Source organism: Pyrus communis, chromosome 7 (assembly GCF_963583255.1).
Source record: "Pyrus communis chromosome 7, drPyrComm1.1, whole genome shotgun sequence".
Taxonomy (NCBI): domain Eukaryota; kingdom Viridiplantae; phylum Streptophyta; class Magnoliopsida; order Rosales; family Rosaceae; genus Pyrus; species Pyrus communis.
This window is the reverse complement of record NC_084809.1, coordinates 3951379-3979114: the sequence shown is the minus strand read 5'-3', so window position 1 is coordinate 3979114 and position 27736 is coordinate 3951379. Positions and strand designations below refer to the sequence as shown.

General features: G+C 39.7%; 7 protein-coding genes across 7 annotated transcripts; 4 read left to right on the top strand and 3 right to left on the bottom strand.

The window, feature by feature from the left end:
* The first annotated feature begins 1069 nt into the window (after positions 1-1069).
* Positions 1070-3931, top strand: LOC137740801 (amino acid transporter AVT6A-like). The gene is made up of 5 exons (XM_068480601.1): positions 1070-1490; positions 1817-1969; positions 2067-2270; positions 2536-3001; positions 3276-3931. The coding sequence occupies exons 1-5, from the start codon at positions 1070-1072 to the stop codon at positions 3391-3393; spliced, it is 1362 nt and encodes a 453-aa protein (XP_068336702.1). The 3' UTR covers positions 3394-3931.
* A 332-nt stretch (positions 3932-4263) lies between these two features.
* On the top strand, positions 4264-4868 carry LOC137739643 (biogenesis of lysosome-related organelles complex 1 subunit 2-like). The gene has a single exon (XM_068479287.1). It carries the CDS (start codon positions 4321-4323, stop codon positions 4687-4689), a length of 369 nt encoding a protein of 122 aa, XP_068335388.1. The 5' UTR covers positions 4264-4320; the 3' UTR covers positions 4690-4868.
* A 200-nt stretch (positions 4869-5068) lies between these two features.
* Positions 5069-7484, bottom strand: LOC137739642 (pentatricopeptide repeat-containing protein At3g29290). Its single transcript, XM_068479286.1, has 2 exons — positions 5727-7484; positions 5069-5419 (listed from the first exon to the last, which is right to left on the bottom strand). Exons 1-2 carry the CDS (start codon positions 7356-7358, stop codon positions 5195-5197), a joined length of 1857 nt encoding a protein of 618 aa, XP_068335387.1. The 5' UTR covers positions 7359-7484; the 3' UTR covers positions 5069-5194.
* A 792-nt stretch (positions 7485-8276) lies between these two features.
* On the top strand, positions 8277-13406 carry LOC137739258 (uncharacterized). The gene is made up of 12 exons (XM_068478813.1): positions 8277-8703; positions 8806-8891; positions 9047-9126; positions 9329-9384; positions 9635-9683; positions 9862-10008; positions 10191-10286; positions 11125-11238; positions 11397-11527; positions 11719-11957; positions 12049-12834; positions 12992-13406. Exons 1-12 carry the CDS (start codon positions 8339-8341, stop codon positions 13039-13041), a joined length of 2199 nt encoding a protein of 732 aa, XP_068334914.1. The 5' UTR covers positions 8277-8338; the 3' UTR covers positions 13042-13406.
* A 392-nt stretch (positions 13407-13798) lies between these two features.
* LOC137738977 (DNA-directed RNA polymerase 2B, chloroplastic/mitochondrial-like) lies at positions 13799-21003 on the bottom strand. The gene is made up of 19 exons (XM_068478449.1): positions 19848-21003; positions 19240-19449; positions 19013-19146; positions 18841-18910; positions 18450-18508; positions 17930-18047; positions 17687-17800; positions 17244-17375; positions 16748-17164; positions 16479-16529; positions 16255-16325; positions 16021-16105; positions 15639-15791; positions 15434-15508; positions 15257-15346; positions 15097-15144; positions 14847-14961; positions 14626-14729; positions 13799-14480 (listed from the first exon to the last, which is right to left on the bottom strand). Exons 1-19 carry the CDS (start codon positions 20751-20753, stop codon positions 14370-14372), a joined length of 3063 nt encoding a protein of 1020 aa, XP_068334550.1. The 5' UTR covers positions 20754-21003; the 3' UTR covers positions 13799-14369.
* A 660-nt stretch (positions 21004-21663) lies between these two features.
* LOC137738978 (uncharacterized) lies at positions 21664-24651 on the bottom strand. The gene is made up of 6 exons (XM_068478450.1): positions 24060-24651; positions 23870-23906; positions 23286-23522; positions 23134-23181; positions 22314-22759; positions 21664-22188 (listed from the first exon to the last, which is right to left on the bottom strand). The coding sequence occupies exons 1-6, from the start codon at positions 24359-24361 to the stop codon at positions 22116-22118; spliced, it is 1143 nt and encodes a 380-aa protein (XP_068334551.1). The 5' UTR covers positions 24362-24651; the 3' UTR covers positions 21664-22115.
* A 1436-nt stretch (positions 24652-26087) lies between these two features.
* On the top strand, positions 26088-26648 carry LOC137739389 (protein SLOW GREEN 1, chloroplastic-like). Its single transcript, XM_068478958.1, has one exon. The coding sequence runs from the start codon at positions 26088-26090 to the stop codon at positions 26646-26648; it is 561 nt and encodes a 186-aa protein (XP_068335059.1).
* The last annotated feature ends 1088 nt before the right edge of the window (positions 26649-27736 follow it).

The following is a 27736-nucleotide window of genomic DNA, read 5'->3' as shown; positions in this document are numbered from 1 at the left end:
ATCACGGGTTCATATACAGTTTTTGTAGTTTAGTCACTTGGTAAGAGAAACGAAATAAAAATGGCATCAATTAGGATTTTTTTCTTCTTATTTGCTCGTAAGACAGGAAACAAGATGTCATTCTCTCTAGAAGTGATCTACATGCAACACTTTTCTCTCATGCAATTGAGATTTATTAAAGAACTATTTTAGCCAAAAGCTATAAATGACTGAAAATGACCTAATTTTCAGCCCGCTAAAATGATCATTTTTTTTTTGTTAGTATATCGTCCATATATCATGGTTGTATCACGAAAATTCTATCAATATATCGATATATAATCAATATATTGTGAATTTTAAAAAATTCAACAATTGAAATTTAATTTACATTATCCGCACCCTATTTCCAATTTTCCGTACACCAAAATTTTTGGTGTCGCCAATTTCAACACAAGTCTAATTTAACATGCCAAACCGGTTGGCGCGGTCTATGAAGCATCCTCCGCCGACGGTGACCACCGGACCACGCGTCGCGATCTCAACCTCTCTTGTAACTTGGAAACAGGAGTTTCTACTTCCTCGTACGAAACTCCAACTAGAGTCTACAGCACGTGCAGTAAGCTTCTTCCATTTGTTGGAACTTCAGCTTTAAATCTAATAAAAAACAAGATTTGGATGACGATGACGTTGCTGTCGTCGATCGTACTTTTGGAATTCGCACACAGATCAATAGCCTCACCTAACTACATGTCGTATTCCGATCGAATGCGAACTCTCACTGACGAATGAACGATTCATGTACGCAAGCACATATTTGTTTGACTGGTAGTTCAACTTCTTGAGTTCCACGGTTTGAATTTTCAGTCTTAATTTTTATGAACTTGCAGTTTTTTCATTTTTTAAGTTCGATTTCTCCCAAGATTTGATAACCCAGTTGCCATTTTCGATTACAGTTCACAGTTCTGAACCAAAAACTTGGATCAAATTTGATGAACTGATAAAGTTTGATGCTTTTGAGTTTTGAGTTCGGCGTTGGAATATGATTACTAGAGAAGATGATGAGAACCAAAGAGTTCGGCGTTGGAATATGATTACTAGAGAAGATGATGAGAACCAAAGCACCCCATTGCTGCCCACGACTGAGAACGCAGAAGTTGAAGATGGGTTTGCCGAAGCTGGGTTTGCCGAACCCGGCAAACCCAGCGGAGGAGCTTCATTCCATGGATCTGTTTTTAACTTGTCATGCACGGTTATCGGTTCCGGGATCATGAGCCTACCTGCAACCCTAACAATACTGGGACTGATCCCGGGAGTCGCGTTGATCGTCATTGCTGCATTCCTGACAGAAGCATCCATTGAGATGCTGCTGAGGTTCAGCAAGCCCGGTTCGGTGTTTTCGTATGGTGATCTCATGGGGGAAGCATTTGGAAAAGTTGGGAAGGTTTTGGTTCAGATTTGTGTTATTGTCAACAACATTGGTGCTCTCACTGTGTATATGATTATAATAGGTGAAACTCTCAATGCCTTTTCTTCTTATGTTAATGTTATGATTTGCCCCCTGGTCTTTTAGTTTGGCTCTGAGCCTGCCTAATATTTTAAAACGCGTCAATTCAAGTGGGAAAAACTAATAGAAAATGTGTGAATTTGAGTATTAGAGGAAAATTGGCGCGTTTTAAAAGATTAGGGGCTTAAAACCAAACTGAAAGACGAGAGGGCAAAAAGGAAAGAGGCGATATTAAGTGCAGAGGTATGGCTACATTTTTCCGTGTTCTAAGGCTCGAATATTGTATGAATTTTGCTAAGCTACCAGGTAATTCTTTTTTTTGGTGAGCAGAGGATGTTCTTTCTGGTTCGATTTCAAACGGAGTTCATCATGCCGGCATTTTGGAAGAGAGGTTAGGGGTGCATTGGTGGACCGGGCGTGCTTTCGTTCTGGTTGTCCTAACCGTTGTTGTATTTGTTCCGTTGGTATGTTTTAAGCGCATCGGTTAGTATCTCTTTCGTTGTTGTAAGAATCTACTGATGTTAAGTACTTGTTTCTGTTTACCAACAAAAAGACCAATCTTTCAGGTTCTTTTCTGCAGATTCACTGCGATTCACGTCAGCTATATCGGTTGCGCTGGCAGTTGTTTTTCTCGTCGCTGTCATCGTGATCACGGTGTACAAATTCGTATTGGGAAGCATAGAGGCACCTGCATGGTTTCCCAGTGTTACTGATTTGCCTTCCTTTCTTAATCTTTTCACTGCATTCCCTGTTGTGGTTTTTGCTTATGTCTGCCACTACAATGGTAAGCAAATTGATCCTCTCCTTATAGAGCAGCTTTCTTTCGTGAGCAGAATTTGTAGGAAAATGAAGTTTCGTAACAAGATTATCATCAAAACATAATTATACGTTTGCAGTCATCCAGATTAAATTATCTGATAAGTTTAACGTAGACATATCCACATTTTGAAAAAGTGCAGTTAATCGCACCTATGTCAAACAAACTCGTAACTATAAGATTATGATTTGAGGCATGCTTCGATTCTCATGATCCGGCAATTTTGATGCAGTTCACACCATACAAAGTGAGCTCAAAGATACTCCAACAATGCCAGCAATCGTGCGTGCTACAGTTGCTCTCTGCGCCGTTGTGTATGTGATGACAGGCCTGTTCGGGTTCCTCCTCTTTGGTGACTCAACTCTTTCCGACCTGCTCTCCAATTTTGACACAGACCTTGGCATTCCATACAGCTCTGTCTTCAATGACATCGTGCGAATCAGTTATGCCGCCCATATTTTACTTGTGTATCCCATTGGTTTTTTCCCTCTCCGGCTGAACTTGGACGGCCTTCTCTTCCCCTCAGCCAGACCGCTGGCTTCAGACAACGTAAGGTTTTCGTTGATCAGCGCTGGAATCATTGCTATCACCCTCTTGGGTGCAATATTCATACCGAGCATATGGGTAGCTTTTGAGTTCACAGGTGCAACTGTTGGAGCCCTGCTTGCATTCATCTTCCCTGCTTGCATTGTTCTCAAGTGAGTCCATCTTCCTTTCCTTTACGCTGAAATTTCTTGCACATAGCCACCTTACCTACACATAAACTGGGATGCCTCTATGGCGGTATTTCCACACCAATCAGGCAATCACACGCCAAGCGTTTTAACCAATGCACATGTCTGTGCGTGATTGATTTAGAAAACTGCTACAACGGCTCCTCTTAAGTGTTTAAATCGTAATGTAACGACAATCTCACATTTTGTTTCATCCCAAATCGTCGGAAAAATTAAGAAATTGAACATTTTGTTTCAGGGACCCTCACGGAATAGCATGGAGAAAGGACAAGATTTTGTCAGTGTTCATGATCATTCTCGCTGTAATCTCGAGTGTGGTAGCCATTTATAGTGATGCATATTCATTGTTGACATAGCAGGGGCTCTCAACTTATCAATTGAAACATGTCATCTATATATGTGTGTATAGATGCAAAATAAATAAATACATAATTCAGCAATACGTAATTTCAGCCACCTCATCTCTTCAAACCCTTCTAAACCCCAATCATCCCAATTTCGACTCATCCCCAACTCCCACCGTAACCTCCCCTACCACCCACAACAACTTGGAAATCAGGAGAACCTTATCCCATGACAACCCACCATCAAAAAGACTCAAAAGAAATTCATGACAATATTTTTTTTTTTGAAAAATTCATGATAATATTAAAATTGTGATTCTACACATATATTGTACACTCAATGGTCCAACACAGTTAAATTTAATTAATCAACAATTTTGACAGAACTCAGATGTGTTAGAAAGGCTATTTAGAAGAGGGAGTTGTTGTGTGGCCTGGAAAAAATCGAGAGAGTGGTAGTGATGACCTTTGGGTTTTCATCGTGGGTGGTAGGGGATGGGTAGAAATTAAGGGTGGTTGAGGTTTCGAAAGAAAGGGTGGTTGTAGTTTTCTAGTGCAAAATTTTTTTTTTTGGAGTTTTAACGAAACATTTTTGGTACTGTTCACCTTTAACGAATAACCACATTTTTATCTTTCCCTGATACTATTTACTACATCTTTATTTGTCATTTTTCATTAAAACTAAAATTTTTTTGAACATTTCGTTATTTTTCCTTTTTATTTTTTAATTTTTCTAATTTGCATAAAACAAGAGAATTATTAAGTACATTTGAATTTTTTTTTTTTTTGGTAAAGGATAATAAATTAAATGTAAAAATAAAATAAATACGTCTGAATAAAATTTTTCAAAATAAAAAGAAATAAACTGCTTCACAGTTCACACACAAAATCGAACCCAATTCAGTCGGGTCCGAACCGAACCCGAAGTTCCAAATTCCAATGGCTGCTGCTGAGAAGGAAGAGAAAAAAGACGAGCTCGCCGAGTCTATCAACGATCTCTTCGGCAGCGTCTCCACCATGGTCGAATCGGAGCTCCAGGGATCGACCAACCACCTCGATCTCCTCGAAAAGATGAACCTGCGAGTCGCCGAAGAGTACAAGGGATTCGGCGACGTGGCGGCGGGGCTGAGCGTGTTCGTGGAGCAGCTCAAGGCCAAAAGCGGCAGCTTCGAGGAGTACGTGAAGCAGATCGACGTCATCGAGAGGCAGGTGACGGAGTTCGAGGCCGTGATTTCGGTGCTCGACAGATACGTGTCCATGTTGGAGTCCAAAGTCCAATCTGTTCATCAGAATCCTCCGGTTTCCTGAATTCGAAAGTGTCTGTGAAAATTGTTCTTTTGTTTTGTTTGAATTTTGTGGCAATGTGTACATTTTGAAACGAGGTTTCCACAACGAACTTCAGAATGTTTGAGATTGCTTTAGGTTGATTGAAAGTACTTCTGCTAAGAATGCTTTTACTAGAAGCACAATAAAGTTTTTATCTTAAACTGAATGCTTGTCAGAAAAGCGCTTGGAAATACTCCATGAAACCAGATGGTTATTTTTTGCTAAGCACCGTCAGAAGCGCTTTTACCCATTCCAAAAGCATTTCCAGACATGCTCAAGTTTTGGCAACTCTAGAACGAGGTTTGCTTTGAACGGTCCTCCCTGAACATGGTGTGAACGGCTGTCAAGCGTTGAAGCACAAATCAATTAAGCACGTGCGCGGAGACGCTAGCATTCGCCATCCATAGATGGTCATAGAAGTATAAAGGTAAAATTTACAAGAATACATCCAACTGGTTCAAGTCATGAACAAGATGAACGACATCAGTTAACGGCGATAATAAGAAAACTTGTTACTTGTTTTGTAACGAGAAGGCTGCGGCTTCTTCTTCCGTCTTTGCAAATTTTGCAACATCATAGCCCGGGTTTTCCCATCGGGTTGCAGACCGCTCTCGCGCATCTTTGCGTAAAGCTTCTTTGCTAGTTCTGTTTTGCCTCGTAAGCACATTCCTTGAATGACAGCGTTATAGAGCGACGCATCTGGTGCAGCACACTGCAGAACAAAGTACACATTATGAAGGTCATTATCTTTGGGCAATGAGAGTCCAAATAACCTTGAAACAACAATGTCGATAAATTTCTTCCCTATATAAGTGGGGATATCGACAAAACAAAACACAGGTGACGCAAAGTACATTTCATCAATAAAGTTAAGCATTACTGACAGTGGGAAAACGGTAGGAAAGACAAATGATCCAGTTTTCGGGTTCACTAAAAAGAGTTTGTTTTATACATGATTTCACGAGAAATTAAAGAAAACTAACACAACCCTGAAAAATTAAGGAAACAAAAAAGCTTACGTTGAGGATTTCCTCGACTTCATCCCAGAGAGAACCCCAAATGCAACCTCGTATTAGTGACAGATAAGTAAATGTGTCTGCGGTGCACTTCTGGTGAACCATGTGCTCGTAAACTTGCAGTGCAACTTCAGGTTTCCTTGCCCTCTCACAAGCACTGATTACAAGATTATATGACGCAGTTGAAACTGACTGCCCAGAAGCTTCTAATTGCCATAAAAGCTTTAGAGCTTTATCCCATAGACCGAGCTTCGAACAAGACATTAAGGCCGTATTGTACAAATGAGAGTTTAACTGAGAGCCCTGACTTGTCTTGATACTCTCATAAAGCTTAAGAGCTTCACCGTGTCGATTTGCTCTATACAGTGCACCAAGTAATGCATTCCATGTGTAAGTGTCGGGTGAATGACCCAAAGATTTCATGATGTTATATACCTTGAATGCTAGTTCAACCTCCCCAGCTTTCCCAAGTGAATTTATCAATACGTTGAATGCAACTGGATTTGGCTTGAGTCCACTGTTCAACATATTATCGAAGATGTTTAGCGCAATATCCCACTTTCCGTCCTTTGAGCATGCACCGATGATAGCGTGCATTGTATCATCCCCTGGTTCAAAATCATTTTGAATCATTTCATCGTAAGCATCAAGAGCTAGCTCATGCTGACCACAACGAACAAAAATGCTAACTAAGAGGCAATAAGTAACTCGTGTTCCAGCATGGTCGTTGTCCTTAATACGTCTCCACAATCTCTCGGTTTCACGCCAATTCTTCACTTTACCACAAATCGATATCATAGTGTTATAGACGATGGTATCAAAAGCATCTCTTGCTTCACTTTCCTCTTCCATTTCCAAAAACATTTCGATAGCAGAGTCACAGCCCTCAACAACAGAAACTGCCTTAAGTACTAAGCTATAACTATGCCCCGTGGTCAACCTCTTTCTCTTCATAAACTCAAAAACCCTCAAACCGTCATCAAGCAGCCCGTTTCTCAAGAGGCAAGACAACAGCGAATTACAAGCATGTAAATTAGGAAGAAGGCCTGATAGTTCCATGGAAGTAAACAGTTCCAACGCACTTCGAGTCTTATTTGTTCTACTAAGCACCAAAATCCGCTTCGATACTGTTTCTTCATCCATCTCCTCCAGATAACCAACCCTGTCCACATTCAATGTAGCCTTCCTATTCAAATTCGACTCTGGCTGGATCACAACCTCAGGTTCTACATCCAAGTCCTTGTCAAATTCCAACTCTCCCCAAGGAGGCAATTTTTGCTTAACAAAAGCAGCATCATCACCATATCCCCGGTTTCGAATCAATTTATCTTCTTCCTCTTCCTCACAAACCAACCCAGACTGCACACCAGCCACCATGTTCTGCAATGTCAGAGATTTCGCCTTCCTTGGCAACAACAAATTGGGCAACCACATGGAAACTAAGCACTTTTGAGAAAGCTGAAAGCCGATTTTACGGTTAGAACTCGTTGGACTACATGGTTTGTGTTGGAGATTAAACCCATTTGCATTAATCACTACGGAAACTGAAACCCTCATCACCTCCCCCATAAACCCAGAATTAAAAACTAACACATGAACACATAAAGAGTACAAATTTGGTATTTCTTCGATCATACGAACTGGGTTTTGTGATACAACTCACCTGAACAGCATGACCCAATTGAAGAATTCTAAGCTTCCAGCAACACAACAGCTTTCTGAAGCTCCAAGCAAGTATTTTGCGATACGGAAATTCTAAATTGCAGGGAAATTTTCTGTTTGGTAACCCAGAAATATCGAGAAAATCCGGAAACTGGAAAATTGTATCTTAAATTCAATGCCTTAAGAGCCGCCCAGTTCAAACTTGGTAGATTACGCTCTTCTTCTTCTTGCATACAGGAGAGAGCAAAATATCTGCATTTTTCTGAAGAGGTACCCCTGTTAAATCTCCATACGACGGCGTTTTACAGAATATTTTAAATTTGCAGAAGTAGGATCTGAACTTTTTCAATTTTGTGGAATCACCCCATCTGAATTTAACTTTTTTAATAACTAACCACCTAAATTTCACCTCGTGTTTGCAATTTCGTACCCAAACTTTTTAAGGGTTGTTTTCACAAAGGCATTCCTTGTCATTTATCACGATCTTGTACGGTAGTGAATAGTTATATTCGGAACAGGATCCTCTTTTGAACTAATGGTGAGGATCCTTTTGAGTAAACTTATCGGACCGTTCAAATTTTATCCAACGACTACAAATATGATGTCCCTCTAAAAGTTATAATAATTATAACCGTTGGATAAAATTTGAACAGCCTGATAAACTTACTCAGAAGCATCCTCACCATTAGTTCAGGAGAGAATCCTTATCCGTTATATTCAAGCTAATCTTCTTTATCAAACGAGGCCGAAGGAGATTAAAGTCGATAAAAGTGCTAAATTGTCATAAATAATTTGTTCAGTTGGTAATTACCTAAATTAAAAAAGTGAAGTGTCATTTGTGACGTTACAAATAAGCGCCAAAATACCAACCCGGCCCAGAGGCCCAACCCATTAAAATTTGGCGGTCGGCGCCTCTCCAACTTCCCTACGACTCCGCCGCTCTCTGAATTCCAATGACGAACGCCATGGGTTCTCCGCCAGTCTTCGACTCCGAAACCCTAACCACCGAACCGGCCGGAACGTCGTCGTCTTCGACCACAATGAAGCCCCCAATGGGTCCCCCGCTTCCCAAAAACCCTAGCCCTCCGCCACCACCACAATCCGAAGCCCCAATCCCCGAAGACCAGCTCCAATCCAGTCCCGCCGTTAACGATTCAACCGAAGCAGCCGAAGAAAATGCCAAGCAGTCCTCAAACTCGAAGCCGCAATCTCACGGCGTCCCGATTCCGTACACGATTCCGCCGTGGAGTGCAGCTCCGTGCCACCAGTTCCAGCTCGAGGTTCTCAAGGACGGTGCTATCATCAGCCAATTCGATGTGTAAGCTTTTTCCTCTTCTTCAAGTTTCAAATTTCAAGATTTTAGTTGTTTGTGATCGAAAATTTCGAATTTCTGTTGTGATTGAAAATTTTGAAATTTCAGATACGAGAAAGGAGCATACATGTTTGGCCGAATCGACCTCTGCGACTTTGTGCTGGAGCATCCGACTGTTTCTCGCTTCCATGCCGGTAATTAACCGCCTCTTTCGCTTTGCATTTTAGCTTGTTTGTTGTGGTTTTGTTATATAGATTCAATAAAATTCCTGGGCCTGTTGCATTGTAATAGATTTTGGTGCCAAATGTGTAATAACATGTTAATTTTATGTTTTCACTCTTTTGTTTAGTTCTTCAGTTCAAGAGAAGTGGGGAGGCGTATATTTACGATCTTGGGAGTACTCACGGCACTTTCGTTAACAAGAATCAGGTACTTATGTGCAGATGATTGCTTTCCTCGCTTTTAATCAATACCGTTTGGTCCAATAATGCAAACAGGCCTTGACCTGGGAAATCTTAGAGTTGTTTTCAAATCAGTAATTAACTTTGCAGTGTGGATGGCTGGGGTTTTTTTATAATCTATACAAAGGCTCTTGATTGTGCCTAATGGTTTTCTCTTGCCTAATAATCAGGTGAACAAAAAGGTTTACGTTGATTTACGTGTTGGTGATGTCATCCGTTTTGGGCTGTGAGTATCTTCTTATCTTAACTCTCACTTCCTGTGTGTATCATCTTAGGTGTGTAACTGTATTAGATTATGAGACATGGGCATTCGACATAACATTATAATTACATAAGATTATTTTGAGGAACCCATCATGATTAATTCATAGTCAACTGCCAGATACGGACCTAAAATGCCTTGTCATTGTAGAATATTATGTCTTTCTCATACGAAACACTTCTGATAATTTTCTTCCCCTTTCTTTTTGTTTTAGTTCAACTCGTCTCTACATTTTCCAAGGACCATCAGAGCTGATGCCACCGGTAAGACTTTCTTATTTAAATTCGTTAATGCTTTAATTGGTAATACATGTGTATTATTCACTGACAATGATCTACATGAATTTGCATCCAGCGGTAAGGATCTACATGAATTTTCAAACTTTCAAAACAGAGCATATACTCATGAATAGTTCATGGATTAATCTTTGGTTGTATGTAGGAAAAAGACTTGAAGCTTTTAAAAATAGCCAAAATGCGTGAAGACATCCTAGATCAGGAAGCATCACTTCAACGGGCAAGACATGAAGCTTCTCTTGCTGATGGCATCTCATGGGGCATGGATGAGGATGCTATTGAGGAAGCTGAGGTTTGTGGGGTTTTATGATCACATCATTTTCATATGCGTTTTGGATATAAATTTACGTGAAATATATTACATATCCTGCTATTTTCTTCAAGTCTGAATTTTTTTTTTTTTTCCAATGATGAATTGAAAGAAGATAATTCAATTGTACATATTACTGACTTTATGTGGTTTTGGAATTTTAGGATGACGGTGAGGAAGTAACTTGGCAAACATACAAAGGACAGCTAACAGAAAAACAAGAAAAAACCCGCGAAAAAGTACTTAAAAGATTGGAAAAGGCAAGTGGTTTTGATTCTTCTTCTTTTCTTTTTTTATCTTTTTATTAATGAAATGCTATCTTCCCTCGTTTGTTAGACCATTTTCTTTCCCATTATATATATCCTCAAGATACGTTTTTTAGAAATGAAATACTGTCTTCCTTGTATGTTAGGTCCCTCTGTTGTAAATTGTTTTTATCCTCAAGATATCTTGTTTGCATCTTATTGTTACAAGTTGTGTACGTTGCTTGGTATTGGATGAAAACAGTTCTTGAATTGGTATTCAGAAAGGTCACAACCAGTGTACCTGTTATGAGCATATTGAAAAAATTGTATATATTGCTTGGTTTCTGAGGAGAGCAACAATTCAAGTAAATTTATTATAATGGTAGAAATAGAGCACCTATTAAAATGGTTGAAAGTGCTGCTTGTAGCTGTAATCTATCGATTTCTGCATTCCGTTAATAGGTTGGTCATACCCGCATTAGTCATCTCAATTATGTGAATTCCTCCACCTTGTTTACCTGCTGTATTTCTCATGTTACTGTGTTTAAAGATACACAGCGTGACTTTGACAAACCTGACCCCTTCTTCTCATTAGTTTCCATTTTTTAATGGGGAGATGGAAAGATGAAAGATTGGGAAACTTCTAAAAGTTGATGATAGAAAATTTGTTTTTACATAGTACAGAGGTATTCTCCCTTTATCTAATGTTGAAATGGATACCAATCAAATTATTCTATCAGAAACATAACAAACGATTTTTTATAAAGGTCTTTAAGCTTTATGGTCAATCTTTGTGTATGTTGTTATGAAAATTTCTTGTCCTATCCTTACCATGTCATGTTTCTTCTTGTAGATTGCTCATATGAAGAAAGAGATAGATGCTATTCGTGCTAAAGACATCCCCCAAGGTGGGTTGACTCAAGGACAACAAACTCAGATTGCTCGAAATGAACAGAGAATGGAACAGGTAAAATTCTTCACAAATAGGCTTACACTGGTCCATTTCTTCTTTAAATTGGTAGTTGATAAACTGAAAGCACAAATGTTGTTGCGTCCATCAATTCCAAAGGGAAAAGAGACGGAGGCCTTTCTGGTTAACATGTTATCTGTTTAAATGTTTAACAGATTATGGAAGAACTTGAAAATCTGGAAGAGACGTTGAATGGGAGTATTCGAGAAAGTTTAGGTGCACGTGTTGGGAAACCATCTCATGGTAAGAAGAAAGGAGCAGTTGAAGAAGAAGAACAACTTTTGAGGTATTTTATTAATAACAAAAACCTTGGCAAAAGTTGATCAGGGTATACCTATAACAGCAATCATGGAGTTGTGATTTTCGTAATCATTTGTGAATTTTGATTACTATAGAAATGGCATCCTTTAACTGTCAATTTGATATGGTTTCTCAGTTTATTTTTGTTAATGGTTGAAAGTCTTTGTTACTTTGCAGTGATGATGATGAATTCTATGACCGAACAAAGAAGCCTTCAAGTAAAAAGGCTGGTGAAAACCAAAGTGTTGAAACCGCTGACTCTCTTCTCGACAAGAGAGATGTGATCGTGAAAGAAATGGAAGAGAAGAAAGAATTGCTTTTAGTTGAGAAAGCCAAAATGGAATCAGAAACTGTAGAAAAAACTGATGCTGCAGATGCACTGGATGCATACATGTCGGGGCTTTCAACTAAGCTAGGTGAGTTTTTTGTGCTACCACCGATTTGTTAATAATTGGTTATAGGTGAGTATTTTGTGCTTTCACTTATTGTTGCTTCTTTCCTTGTTAGTGCTTGATAAAACCGAGGAACTTCAAAAGGAACTATCAGCTCTCCAGTCCGAGTTGGACAGGGTAATTTTCCTTTTGAAGATTGCTGACCCAACTGGTGAAGCTGCCAAGAAAAGGGATTCAAAAGTGCAAGAGGTGCAAGAGTCTAAACCTATCAAATCTGAAACTCCTGCCGCTGCCATAAAAAAGCAACCTCCAATCAAACCAAAGGAAAGTAGCAAACCCGAACAACCAGCAAATGACTCTATACTGAAAGAGGGAACTATAGATGTTACCACGAATCCAGCTGCTGCCGAGATTGTAACTGATGCAACAGAAGGAGAAAAAGTTGTGTATACTGTTGCAAAGCCACAGTGGCTTGGGGCTGTTGAGGACAGTAAAACTGAGGAGAATCGTCAAGAGGCAGCACCTGCAGCACCTTCAGATGAGCACGAGGCTGATGGATTTATCGACTATAAAGACAGGAAAAAGGTTTTGGAGACGGAATCTGGGATTGAAAATGCTGCCCCCGGTTTGATTATACGGAAGCGGAAACAAGTTAAAGAATCTGAAGGTCATGACAATGATTCTCGTTTGGCATCCTCAACCGGACCTGAGTTCATGGCGGAGGATGCTGTGGCACTGTTGTTAAAACATAAAAGAGGCTATTATGCACCAGATAATGAGAGCCAAGACGTTTCAGAAGGGAAAAAGTCGAGCAAGGATAAGAAGCCTAAAAGAGTTCTTGGTCCCGAGAAACCTTCATTTCTCGATACTAATACTGAGGAAACGTGGGTGCCTCCTGAAGGTAATGCTATTTTGATTCTATGTTCTTGGTTATTACCTAATGTCTTTTTCGCGTTTGGGTGGAGAAGAGTAACGACTGCTGAATCACCGATTGCTGCTATGTTCTCTTTTTTTTTTCGAAAATATCTAATGGTGCTTTATCTGTATGTTTCATGCAGGACAATCTGGCGATGGACGAACATCCTTGAACAGTCGCTATGGTTACTAGATTCGAATTCCTGTGGTCAAATTGACAGATTATTGTTTGAATGATCGTTTCTACACCTATAATGTCATCGATCGTGCTAGAACAGGGGGACGCAATGAGGGGGTAGTTTAGTAGCCATAACAATTTAGGGACGGATGTCGAACCTTTGTAAAGAGAGATGAAAGGCACAGCCCAGACATATCTGAATTACTGTTGCTTTACTTTCTGGTTTCAAAGCAAAGGTTAGAGCGAAATTGGTGCGATCAAATCCTTGGCTATTTGGGAAAGTGCTTTTAATAGTGCTTTCAAATAATTAAAAGCACTTTTAGATCACCAAATGACAAAAAAGTTAGAAGTGCTTTATGAAAGAAGCACCTGTTATGTCTCTTTTTGGAATATTTCTTGTTCTATTTAGACCTGCTCGGACTGAAACCCTTGACCATTCACTCTTTAGTCATTAAGTTTTTAGCGAAAGATCTAACGGCCATGAATCTCGGTTTGCACCAGAAGTGGTCCAATCAACAAATTTTTCCAAATTCTAATGATCTAGCGCATAGGTAGTATTTCAGAGAGATTATCATCGAACAACTTTGCCGTTAATGTAGCATCCCGAGCCACTAATACAAGGTCATGTAAGGAGTCTTGCAAGTAAATTTGTATTAGTAAATGATGACGACACTATAACAGTAAACTCGTTCCATCTAAATTCTCGGTGTTTTGAGGAAACGGTTCCATCCCTTAGTTGTGCCTGTATGTGAATACAAACACGACACACAGCTGATATAAACTTGTATTTTCTATGATATAAATTTAAAATTTGATTCTCTGTAAAGGAATTGACTCCCAAATATTTACACAACCAAATTTCCCGCTCAAATTTACAAGAAGCGAATTAAAAACATATCAACACAAAACCATCTTCACCAGCAACCTGCAATATGAGATGGTCCTCTGGCATTCTTTAGACTATATACCGCCCGAATCGGCCACAAAGCTCTACATACTTCACATGAGTGACGTGACGGATAACTAAGGTGTCAATTCTCGACCAACTCTACTAACATATTCGTTTCTCAGCTTCGTCTACAGAAGCTTGTTCGATGATGTATCAGCCCCGGATTAGCTTCTGCAGCACAATGGCGTTGTGAACTTGGAGTTCGTGCTGAGTATTGTACACAGGCATCTGGACTTCCTCAAACTATACAGGCATAATGCCAGCTCAGTCTCTACCAGGGTTCTCATTCAGGCTGCTTCCCTTTTCTTGGCGCTGTAGATAGAAGCAGAGTGAACACCAGAGGCAGATCGCTAATTGAGGCGAAGGCAGCTGAAAATGAAGATCGCTCTCCATCTCAGTTGAAGAAATAAGGTGACTCTAGCACGTCTCTTAAGTCAAAGTCACCTCGTTCGGGCAAGGGAGGAAAAACTAATGTGGGAAAGGACTGCTGAAAGCTCTCCAACAACTGGAAGCAAAACAGATGATGGTTAGATCAATGACACTAGATGATCAAATAAAATTTACATTTTTAAAAGAATGCAGTTGTGATGCCTCGTGATTCTTTTCAAATTAACTTGAAAGGAGAATTTCAGAGTAGAAGAGTACTGTACATTCTCTAGTATTGGAATCTCGTAGAGTTCGACAAACTTTTCACGAAGTATCCTGTTCATTTCATCCACATCACAAGCATGCGTCCAGTACGAATCATGAACTCCTGTACTCATATGTTATTACACGGCCATTATTAGAAGTATGTACGTGGGCGTTTGAGAGAGAGAGAGAGAGAGAGAGAGAGATGCTAATTAACATGGATTCCACAAGAACTTTTTACCTGCAAAGTTTAAACCTGCTTTTTTACAGGCAACCGCAGTCATCATCATATGAGAACTATCGAGGGAATGAACAAAATTAGGTGGGAACGCTGTCCTCTGCCTCTTGACCATGACCTATATTAGACAAAAAATCAATTTGAGACTTGAGGCTCGGAAACTTCAAATATTTAAAACAATTCCAAGGATGACGTGAAAACTATTGATCTACATTTTCTTATGGCATCCTCTGAGTGAATATAACTATAGTACCTTATCTGTTTCTTGCTGTAACGATAAAATTTGAAGCGAAGTTTTAATCTGCAACAAATTGGACCAGAAGCTATTAGACTGGATTTAACCTTTTAATAACTATGAATACAATAACAATATTGATGACCTTTGTTGACTCGGTGAAAATTGTAATACTCACAAGATGCCTGCCGAATTTACGGTAAGGCTGCACAACTGGAAGTCCGAGCGGAGTTGTCCATCGTACTGGCTCATTTTCAGATGCAATTATCTGAAAATAAGATTAAAATATCAAAACCACAGGAAAAAAAATTGTGAGTGAGAAAGAAATAAAAGAAAAGAGGAATCTGCTACAAACTTTTGCACATTCGCCAAGCCAGCTCATGATACTTCGTGCAGCTTCAAACATCTCACCTAGAGCGGTTAAGGTGATCTGCAAATGATGTATGGAATCTTGTCATTTAAATTCTAATGGGCACTGCATGCTCACAAGCATATGAAAAAAAATTGTTCCCAATATGAAAAGACAAATTGACACCCTCGCAATATGATTTTTCTGGTACCTTTGCAGCATAACAAGCACAACCAAAAAGCTCTTCATCATCTGAAATGGAACCGCGTTCCTTCAACCTCCTCTTGATTTGATCCCGAGCACCGATGTAAGTGACACCATATACTGATGTCATCACTGTCTGCTTCACCAATTTCCTATCCACCTACATATGTACAGCCACCAGGGTTAACCCTCAGTTGAACATGATAAGCGGGTAGCAAAAAAGTGCCACTTTAGAAACAGTAATCAAATAACAGCCACATTTTCTGACATACTATCAAACTACACATGTTTGGTTAGAAATTGAACAGGTTTAACTGTAATGTTGCGCTATCCACTTTGTTATAGTAATGTATCCATCAGAAAGACTACTGAAGAGTTGTAAAATCAACCTGATCAACTAACATTTTTGCACGCAATGCCTCTGGAAAAACTGCAGGATCCTTCTGTGCATCCCTTCGCATGATTTCCAGTACCCTGCAACGAGAGTGACACTTTTTCATTAAATTACTTATTGTTGACAGCTTACACGTAAATTGAGAAAAGTAACACTCATGTGTAGAATAAAAAGGTTCTACTTCAATACGGATCATGTGATACCTCTGCCTTAGTCATAAATCGCTTACCTAGCAGCTATTCCTGAGTATACATCTGCAGGCTTCTCTCCTGCAACAAGATTGACAGAAGCTGCTCCCAACTGAATGCAAAATTTCCAATGAGAAAACAGATATCAAACTAACGCATGAATTTTCCCACTATACCATAGGTAGACAGGGGAGTGAGGGAGTGGAGTTGGGAGGGGGCGTTCACGTATGACCTACTCTAGAATAAATTGAGAGAAATAAATTACCTTGTCTCTTCCAAGGGCAGCGTAGTGTTGTAAACCATTGCAAGAGCCATCCTAAAAAAATCAGTTAAAAACAAGAAATGTAAATATACTATTCCAGAAAATATATAATCTCCTTCAAAAATGTCTGAAACCACATAATTAAACATCCAGAACTAATTCATTACTTGTGGTACACTTTGTCAACTTAATTCCCCTAGCCTTAAGGTAAATACAGGAATCTCACAGTTTTCATGAATCCAAGATCTGGTGGCCTGACAATGAAAATGTACCTGATGTACTGGAATATGTGAAATAAAAGTCTCTGGAGAAGAGCTTCTCAAAGCTTCAGCAAGGTTAATGCACACTGCCAAGCACTGAAATGGATCTTCTGCCTTCAACCACCAGCGTCTTCCTTCTAGCGGTCTGTCCACAGAATCAAATATATCATCCAAATGATTCTCTATAAATGCTATTCGACCCTCGCGAGATAATTTGTCCACACCACTCGCATAAAGATTTGCCAAGTGTATCTTCAGCCAACGTAAGCCTGACTTTCCAAGGGGGCGTCCCTCTGCGAACTCCAAAATACCCCGGGATAGATCTGAACCAAGATGATTTAAGTATGGGTGCATAGGATATGCACGGCCCCGAAAATCAAGATTGTGTGGATAGTAAAAACCCTCTTCATCCTTCATCTCCCGTGCTACCTGCTCCCTGATAAAAATGAGTTTCATATATTCCAAGTACATTATGGTTACTGACTCACAGGAGAGAAATGAATCTTACAGTTAGTTTAAGCTCCAAGTCACAACGCTGTGAATGCCTCTCCATGTTCTCTTTCTTCACAGATTTCACCTTCCATTTCCATTTCTTAAGCAGTATTTCATCATCAGTATCTGGTTCCTCTGGTAAAGGAACCTGAAATGCCAAAACGATAAAGAAACACAGCTCCAGATCAATTTCAATATATCAAATTGGCTGACATAGCACAAGATTGATAACAATATTTTTGAAATAAAATGGAGTGAAAAAAAATTCAAAAACTGATTAAACCAACCATTTGGTTCAGTTGTTAAGTTCTGTTTGAATTTCCCCAAACTAATTAAGGTTGATAGTCTTTGGCTTTTGTCAAAGCATTTCAAAAGAACGAACCAACCTCCTAATAAGTACCAAGAATCTTGAATAATTTTTTTTCCTTTTTTGTGTGTGTTTGTGACTAATAAACTCACATTATCACGGTCCACCAAATCAGCAAGACGGCCTCCACTAGCCCATATTCTATCTACAACATTAAGTACCCTCTTATTAACCCTCCATCTGGTATTTCCAAGAGTATCCAGGGCCTGGCCATGAAAGACAAAATTAACGCATATAGGAATCAACACATAAGGCACCACACTCTTCATGTTCGATTGAGTTCCACAAAAATTTTCATGATGAAAAACTCATACAACCCTTGTATGTATACAAACCTTAAAAACTGGTTCCAGTTGCTCACTTGGGGTCCTCTTTATTGCTTCACGCTGCTGTTTAGCTCCATGAATGCGCATGACATAGGATGGTAGGAAAAAGTACCCTCCTCTATCATAACTGAAGACAAATTTACAAAACCACAAAACAGAGATAAAAACAGTTTTAACCTAAAAGTAATCTGAAATTCTTATCACATAAGGACTCTGAAGAAGTTGAATTGTACGTTCTATGTCATGCAGTATGAAAGCATCAGGCCACCTTTGAAGTTAGAATCAAATAGAGAAGTCATCCAATTCTATTTCTATATCAAACCCTATTCTCCATCTCCAGCTCAGACCCGCAAGAATACAGTATATTTGAATAGCTTCTAGCCTTCTACACATTCCATTCCATCCAAAACTGATTCTATGAATCACGCAACCTATAATCTGATATTGTGTGAACTTCAAATAAAACATTAACAAAGGAACAACTTTAAAATTAGGCAAAAATGGTAACACATAACTGAAATTATCATACCCTGTCCAGTTGACTGGTGGCACCAACATCGGCATATAAGGAATCACCATGTGGCTTCCCTGCATAAACAGTAACAACTATTGATACATTGTGGACTAAAGAAAATATACAATTCCTGTAAGCTTCTTAAGATGTGTCCTTTGACAGGAAAAAGAGAAATATTCTACACTATTAGCTTAGTCAACACTGCATCGCCTGCCAGGGACAAATGAACAATAGTATACAGACTATATTATTCACTCAATTTCAATACTATCAAACTAGTTAATCCACAACACTCCTAGATCCTAAAGAATAAATACGTAAAAATAGTTACCATGTTCCAGGAGCCAACAGACATCTATAATTGTTTCAAGAATAACAGAAAGAAAAAAGGATCGGAGTTACTTACTGTTTTCTCAAAGCCTTTGAGAACAAGAGGGTCGCATTGAATAACACCAAATCTTCTGCTGGACGTATTCCTGTTAGGGAAAGTCCACATTAACATAAAAATAAATAAAATAAAATAAAATATCTTCAGGAGGGGAGGTGTACAGTTATCAATAGTACAGACTAGTAAATACTTTGGATCTTTTACGACAGTCCTAAAAGTGTGTATAAATGCAGGTCGTAGATCTGGTGGACTATCTGCTAACTGATTGGCCGGAGGTTGTATAAAAGACGTTTGAATCAACAATTCAATCAGACGACTGCCGACCTGAAAATTACATAAAGAAAGAGCAGCGTTTTAGAATGCATGTAAATAAAATGCTGATAAGGTTCTACTAGTAAAAGCATAAACCATGCAAACCTTAGCCCTGGCATCCTGGCTCCAGGGTTTTGAAGCATCATGTTTCCGCACTATATGTCTCACCGCTTGCAGTTTTTGCTTTTTCATCAAATTAGTGACCTTTTTATTCAGCTTCTCTTGTTCCTTCAATACATCATCAGACTCTCGTTTTTCCTCATCTTTGTTGACCTTTTTCTTTCTCGTCCGTTCCAAGAAATTGTGTATTCTAACCTGATGCATTGAAGCAGTGATACATCAGTGCTAATCTAGGAGAGATGGGCAGGATGACACTGTGTACAGTAGGAAAACCAAGCCTTAGGAATTGTTTTACTTAGTCCAGCTAGAGAACAACAAGACACAAAGAACAACGCACTAAGGTTTTCGATTTTAGATCATTCCCTAAGTCCCTACCCACACAAACTTAACATGCTTTGAGAAAAGGGGAATATATGAATTTCACTACGGCACCACCATTAACTCGATTCCAGCAAAGAAAAGGGAAACTAAACAGAAATATAAAATGACTGCAATGCTATTTATGAATGGAAGCACATTGACTAGAAACCAAGTAGAACAAACTGAAACCGAATCAAAATGTCCACGAATAATGATTAAAACAAATTTCACACCTCGTGCTCAATGGCTTCACCTATGGTGCAAGCAGCTGAAACCACCCTGCAAGTTCCATGTTCGCCTCCGGTCATCAACAATCCCATCAGCTTATGCATTGTAATAACCGACATCATATCAGCTGGTAACTGATCAATATAAGGTGCGTAGGCTGCCTTATTCTTCCCTTTCCGGCACAGGTCTTGCTCTTTTTCAATGGCATTGCGCATAGGCTCAAACCAACCAAGAAACAAAGACTTCATGTATGGCAAATTGGGAGCTAACTTGTGCTCACACATGTCCATCATAAGCTCCCTGTACTCCTTCGCTGCCCGTTCCCACGCTTCAGTCTCAATCCTTATCTGTCTTCTCTTCAGTGCAAAGTACTTCGCCTGCCCCATTCCTCTCACTCTCCTCAGCCGCATCCGCCGCCAATGGTCAGTCTGCCTCTTACCCTCTTTACTCATTTGCTGCAACAGTTCTTGAACTTCATCAACAAGAGACACATCCTCCTCCGCATCAGTGGAAGAAACCACCTCAGCGACGCTCGCATACCCTCTAGGGAAAAACCCATTAAACCCAATTGGAGTCCTCACAGACCAATAACTTGGGTTGCCCATATAACTCTCACCTGTAGAAATTTCACCTTTCCCGGGAAAACCCATGTTTGAGTAAGAACCCAGCTGAAAAGGCTTGAACCTTTGAGGGGAAACAGATTCCCGGGAAAAACCCAGAAGGCTATAAGCTCGAGAAATGGACTGTGAATTGAGACGACCCCTCTGGTTCCTGGGAATGGCTTGCTTAGCCAAGTTTCTCCACAAACTTGTGGATATCATTGATGGGTTCTTGTGGAAACCTATGGGGATTCGAAATGTGAAATTCTTGGTGAAATTTGCCGCGGAAAAAGGGTTTTGGGCGCAGGACATCAAATTAAAAAAATCAAATATTTTTGGGGGAGATGAATTGGTGAGAGTGGGATCAGAGGAAATGGGTCGAAGAAAGGACTCAGAGAAGCAATCGAATTCATCAGAGATGGAGAGGGGAGGAAGAAGCAAAACCAGTAAGCAAACAGCCGCCTAAAGCCCTTAACCCTTTTCTTAAACCCTGGCTTTGGCAGTAGCAGTAGTGTACGCTTCTGATTTTTGCTTTTGCTGCCTGACAGGGAGTTTGGGGCGTTTCTAAAATTTTGCCATCTTTGGGGAGCTATTTGTGTGATTTGATCATAAAAATGATGCATCCGTACGTTTGCTAATGATGTGGCCTAATCAACATCTAGTTGCCCTTTTTCTTTTATTTATTTTTCAGATTTCAAAGCAAAAGGAAAATTTGGGTTAGATCGCTTGGTAATGAATTTTACGTCTAAGTTACTTGTTAAATAGTCCCTTAGTACTATGGCTTAGTGATTCTTTTTTAATTATAAATGAGAGATCTTGAACCTAATTCTCGTTAAAGATGAAGTTGAACAACATTATTATAGCAAGCTCATTATAAGGTTTAATCCACCCCCTCACCTATTTAGTGAAAATACTATCGTTTGTTATAAAAAAATAACATAACTTGAACGGGCACAAATATAACCACTGAGGCAACTCTAATCTCGCGTGGCTAGCTCTCATGGTTGCTAAACCCTAAGTAACATTGGCCAGGGCTACATTGAATAACATGTTCATAACCTATAGGTACAGATGTGGTAAGAACAGCAATTTTATTTTCACACTATTTCTAGCTTTTCACACATCTCTCTTTATTAATGGCTATCAGATTGAACAAAAATGGAATCAACGGTTGGGATTCCACGTCATTGATCTCAATGATGTATAATTTTGACTACAAATAACAATCAACAACCTAACACATTACTCTGTTAAACTACATTCTTGTTCTGGGATCCCTGTAAAATGAACACATACAGTAACAACCAGATAGTACATGAGCCAATATTCCAGCGGGAACTTTTGCTTCATCCTACATTAAATCTGACAAAGTTTAGAGAGAGACACACACAAAAGTTGCCTTGTCTAACAAATTTCCTGTTCTTCCTCTAAGAATGAGAAACAATGACATCCTATCACTCACACCGCGCCCTTGAGTAAACAACCATTAGACCGTATATCTTTCTTGGTTTCGCACTAGTGATTCAGTGACGTATACAATACTTGAATTCTCCACGTAGCTGGTTCTCATCCTACAAAGACATTTTTCGTATCACCCAAACGACCCAATTAACCAATCAAATAAATAGAGTAGGGTAGAAGACAGATTTCCATTTGTGAACTGATCTCGTTTCTTTAAGCACTGGTAGCTGTGGGCTTAAAACAATCAATATTGCACAATCCAACTGATCTGAACATCTCTCCGAAGCTGCCACCAACGTTAAATTTCAACAGTCAGAGAAACTAGAGTTGTATATGTGTCTACGCTGTGATGCGAGCAGATGAATTTCGCAAGATAAAGCATGAATGGGCGAAAAGCGAAAAATTTCTTACCGGTCAATGCTATTCCGAGCTCTCTCTGGCTGTTCCACGCTATTACTTGCTTTTTCAGGTTGATCCATACTTTTTCTTGTTCTCTCTCTCTTATCCGTGCTGGCCCTTGACTTCTCTCTATGATCTGTACTTAACCTGGGGTTTTCTCTATGGTCGATACTGGGTCTAGAATTCTCTTTGTGATCTGTGCTGGAACAAGATTTCTCCCTGGTGTCAGTGCTTTTCCGTGGATTTTCTGTTTGAACTGTAACTGGCCCTGATTTATTCCTCAGATGCGGATATTTCTCGATGGTTAATACAAACTTTTTGACATGCTTTATGTACTGTGGGTAGAGCTCCAAGTCACAATGATTCCCTCCTTTTATCCATAACGGCTCATACTTCTCTTTACAATTATCCCAAAGCTGCTTGCCATGGGACCAATCCACAACATCATCAGCCGTCCCCTGCAGGCAATAGGAAAACACAGAACAAAACAACCTGGCAAATAAGTACGCTTTTGGAAACTAAACCACACATATTTAACGATACCATAAGGCAAGGATTGCACTATAAGTTATTGGTATACAATACGAAGTAAATGTTATTCGTATACAATAAAGATTCTGAAAAGACATTATTTAGAATGCACAAGCAAAAACATTCACCACCAGTACGGTGAAGACTTGTGAAATTGGAACAAGAGGACTTGGAGTGTTAGTGCATCAGTGCACATGTCGAAGACTACTGAAGTAACCAATTAGTTAATACCTTGCCATATTTAGATTCACAAAGTTCAAGGAAAATAAAGCACACAATTCAAAGGAAAAAAGGTACTCACATGAATCACCAGAACAGGACAACTGACCAAGGGTATTTTGTCGATGTTCTGCACCATGAATAGTAAAACTCTCATTAGCATGATATACTCCCAAATGTTGTGAAAATTTTGAACCGAAGAGTCTAAAGCTGCAATTAATAAAGATTAAGTACCTTATAAATGTCAAACCAATACGTTCGCTTCACTGGATACATGACCCGAAGACCAGACATGATCGGACTATGAAGAACCACTGCCCTCAATTTCAGTAACCGGGTTGCTAGATCGAGAGTAGGCCCACTACCAACTGATTGCCCATATAAGATAACATCCTCCTCCTTCGCACCGTACCTCTCCACAAGGCATCTATATGCAGCTTCTATGTCTGCATAAGTGTTTTGCTCACTCGGCTGTCCATAAGGCAAAAAATATACATCTCATTTCGAACATTGTCCAAACCAATTATCGCTAAGACTTGTTTTCATTCATCCAATCCTCAACGCGGTCTCTAGGAAAACAGAAATCTTTCTATAACAACATAAAGTAGGATGAAAAACTCGACATAAGAGTGCAACTGCGGCGTAATAAAACCAAATTCAAGTTTCATTTTCTTCTGATGGGAATTGCAAGAAACGAAATCCTACTGAAATTAATTATACAGAACACTTAGCAATCCGATCAACATTTTCCGGTTTCTCTTCCCTTCAAACAAAATCGATACAAAATTGAAAGCGAAACCGAAACTGAAATCTCATACCTTCCCAGTAGACTGTCCGTACCCCGAATAATCATACCTACAAAACACACATAAATCCCCATAAAGTTCAAAACTTTACAACTTCCAAACACGCACATAAATAATATACTGTGCAAAAACAGAAACACAGATACTTGGTCACAAATCAAACAGTGAAATTTACAGATTTTTGCAATAGTTAATTACTTACCCCAACAAGTTGACTCGGAGGTGAAGACTCAGCTCACTGAACAACTCGTACATCTGACCCAGATCAGCTGCGTTCCCATGCGAGTGCAGAACAGTGAGCTTCGCCGACGGATTCCTTATGTACACCGCCACGACGTCGTTCCCTCTCTTGGTCCGCAGCTTCAAGACGTCGACGTTTTCCCTCGTCCCCACCCCGGTCATCTTCAGCTTCCCAGTATCCTCCTCCGTCTCCACCCCGTACGACGGCGGGCTCGGCGGGAAAAACGCGAACTTGGCCGCCATTGATGACGTCACTGCCCCCATCTCAAACCCAAAATATACCAAAAAAAAAAAAAAACCCCCAAATTTAATTTAATTGAATCTGCAGAGCGTAAAGAGCTCGATTCAAACTCACTTGAATTGGCGGGTCGGAAAACTGGCGTTTGGTTGCCGAGAAAGTGAGAGAATACTGAGATTTTAGAGTTTGGAATCCGGGCAAGGAAGGTCTTTTTAAGCTTAGAGAGAGAAAGAGAGGACGGAGATAGAGAGAGAGAGAGAGAGAGAGGGCGGAGGATTTTCCGGCTGGGAAAGGGAGGCAGCACGTGTGAAACGATTAAAGTTTTCAGAAGGAGCGGAGGGAAATGTAACTGCAAGCGGCGGAATTGGATCCGCTCCGGACCTTAGTGTCCGGAGCCTAAGGATCAAATAATCTGGACCGTTTATTGGTATGTAAAAGAAATGAGAACCGTTGGTATTGTTTGGTGGTCAGGAAAATAAGTTAATGGAATCCGTTAGATTCAATTTGTGCAGGTCAGATGAATTGAACTCTAGGCTCTGGATACTAAGGTCCAGAGCGGATCCAATTCCTTAAGCAGCTTAGTGTGTTGCCACGTGTCCACTCGGGGAAGCCGTGGCCACTTATCCCACTAGCTAGCTGTGTCTTCGTTGATGCCCAGATGGCTTTGCCAGATTGGCAGTTTTTTTTTATGTTTTAGAAATTAAGATAAATAGGTTTTGTCTTGTTCCTTGTTGTAATTGACAGAAAATTGGGTCCGAGAGCTGTTTTTTTGTATTTTGTGTGTGTTTTTTTCTCACACATGCTGTGTGAATGTGGTTGTGAACTTTATAAACCAATTTTTAAAACAGTAATTTATGTGCGAGAGTTGTGTTTTTTTAACTAACGAACGTTGAATTCATAGTTATTAATAATTGATAGTTGTTTAAGTATGATTCAGCATTTATGAATAGGTCACTCTAACTTCTGTCAAGCTTGTTATTAGAGCCCAAATTGTCTAGATTAATATGTAGTTTGTAATAGATCATTATTCTCTTTACTTATACAATTTATACTTATCATGTTACAAAAATTCTTCAGGTTTGAGAAATAACACTAACACTCTATGAGATTTTGATTTACTTTCACATCACCTCTGAGGTTTTAAACACAAGGGTAAATTCGAGGTTTTAAAGTCGTCTGTAAAGGGGTGATGTCAAAGTAAATTAAAAACTCAAATGGTTATAGTGTTCTTTCAAGAGTTTTGTGAAAACACAATGCACCTAAAAGAGTTTTTTTGAACAAACGAAATTATCTACACTAAGGAGAGGGGGTGGGGTTAGGGCTGGTTTGGTATTGCTGTGCTTTGAAAAAAAGCTGTTGTGAGAATAAGCGGCTGTGCTGTGAGAATAAGCGGCTGTGAAATAAAGCCAGCAAAGTGTTTGGTAAACTTTTTTGTAAAAGTGCTTTTGGAAACAAAAAGCAGTATCATAGTGTTTGGTAAACTTTTTTGTAAAACAGCTGTGACTGTGTGAAATGACCAAAAAGGGTATATTACTAGATGTGCTATTAATTTAATTTTCTTAACAAATAAAAGTGAATTACTAAATATATTTTATTTTTAGAAGAAAAATATTTATAAACTTTGTCATCTCCAAACAAAACCTCCCACCTACCACAGAAACCCCAAACAAAACCTCCCACCTACCACAGAAACCCCAAACAAAACCTCCCAAACCTTGTCATCTCCGCCACTCCGCACCCGCCGGCTCAACCATGAACTCCTCCTCCACTCTCGCTTCCTCCTCCTTCTCTACATCCTCATCTCTCTTCCAATACAAACTCATTCCCAGTAAACCAACCCAACCTTCCCTTCTCCGTTTTGACCCTCCCCATTCCCACAATTCCCACAATGTCCCTGCCCTCAAAGTCACAGCCTCCTCCGCCGCCCACCACCACCGACCCCTCCTCCCAGGTAACACCCACAACAACCCAAGCCTGATTCTTCAAACTCTTAAACATTACGCCAAAACCACCATTCTCATCGGAGTCACCGCCGCCGTGTTCACCACCAAATCATCGACTTTGCTCGCCATAGCCGAACCTCCGCCGACATTGTCCGACTTCCTGGGTTCGAATTCGGAAGCCATCGGTGCCCTGAAATCGCTTCTGCAGCAGAAGCTCGAAAACGGCGAGGACGACGAGGCGCTCAAGATCCTGCAGCGCTTGGTCGAGGCGCAGCCGTCCAATACCGAGTGGAAGTTCATGATGGAACGAGAGAACGAGAGAACGAGAGAGAGCCTGAGGTTCGGGTTATGCGAGAGAGCTCTGAGGTGAAGAGCGTGCGAGAGAGTTCTGGAGAAGGGAAAGGCGAGAGCGTCGGTGAAGGGAAAGCCGAGGGCAGTTTTGGGTTATGGTATATTTCATTAAACGTGGACACTGTTCACCCGTGTGTGGGTGAAAATAAGCTGCTTTTGGAAGCTGTAAATTGCAGCTTCTTGTCATCTCTTGGTTTTGGGCTTTTTTTCACCCTCAACTTTGAAACAAAGTTGTTTTTCAAAGTTTACCAAACACCAAAAATTTTCATAGCTTTTTTTCATAGTAGCTTTTTTTTTAAGCACCTCAATCCCAAACAGGCCCTTAGCCTCACAATGGCCCAGCAATACTATGGTTCAAATTTGCCTTTTGCGAGAATCGAACCTAAGATCTCCTACTTACAAGTGAAAAAAATACTACTAAATCGTAGTACTAAGTGGCTACACTTAAAAGAGAGTTTTGTGAAAGCACGATAACCTTATGGGGTGTTATGTAATTAACCACGAAATCCCAATCGTTTCTCTAATTTCTTATTTATTTATTTTTCTTAAATGATAGATGAATTTTATTAATAATCGAATGTGAGTCAATACATTATCATGAAAAGGATTCTTTTTGAATCTTTTCTTCCAAAGTTCAGGGATTCAGTGATCGGACCTTTAAAATTTGATTCAATGATTAAAAAGAGAGAAGTTAGTAAAAATTTTTAATATCTATAATAATTTTTTTACCGTTTGATCAAATTTTAAAAATTCGAATCATTTAATCTCTGAACTTAAAAGAAAAAGATCTGGAGGGGATCTCTTTCCCATTATCATCATCAGCGAGGGTGTTGAAAAGCCATATTGGTTTCCAATCAACCCACTAATAAATTATCTTTAAAAACATAAGTAAAGCAGCCTCCTCGGGTGTAGGCTGGCGGGGAAAAATTATATTTATACCAAAATTATGGAGGCTGGTGCATTTCTTTGAGTCATTGACTGTTATTTGGGCTTTAAATTAACTTTCTCCTCGTGAAGTGTCAATATATCGATCTGTCACTTAATTTTTTTTAATATAACCGGCGTTAAAAGACGGGAGATCGAATACAAAATGTGCGAGGATAAGCA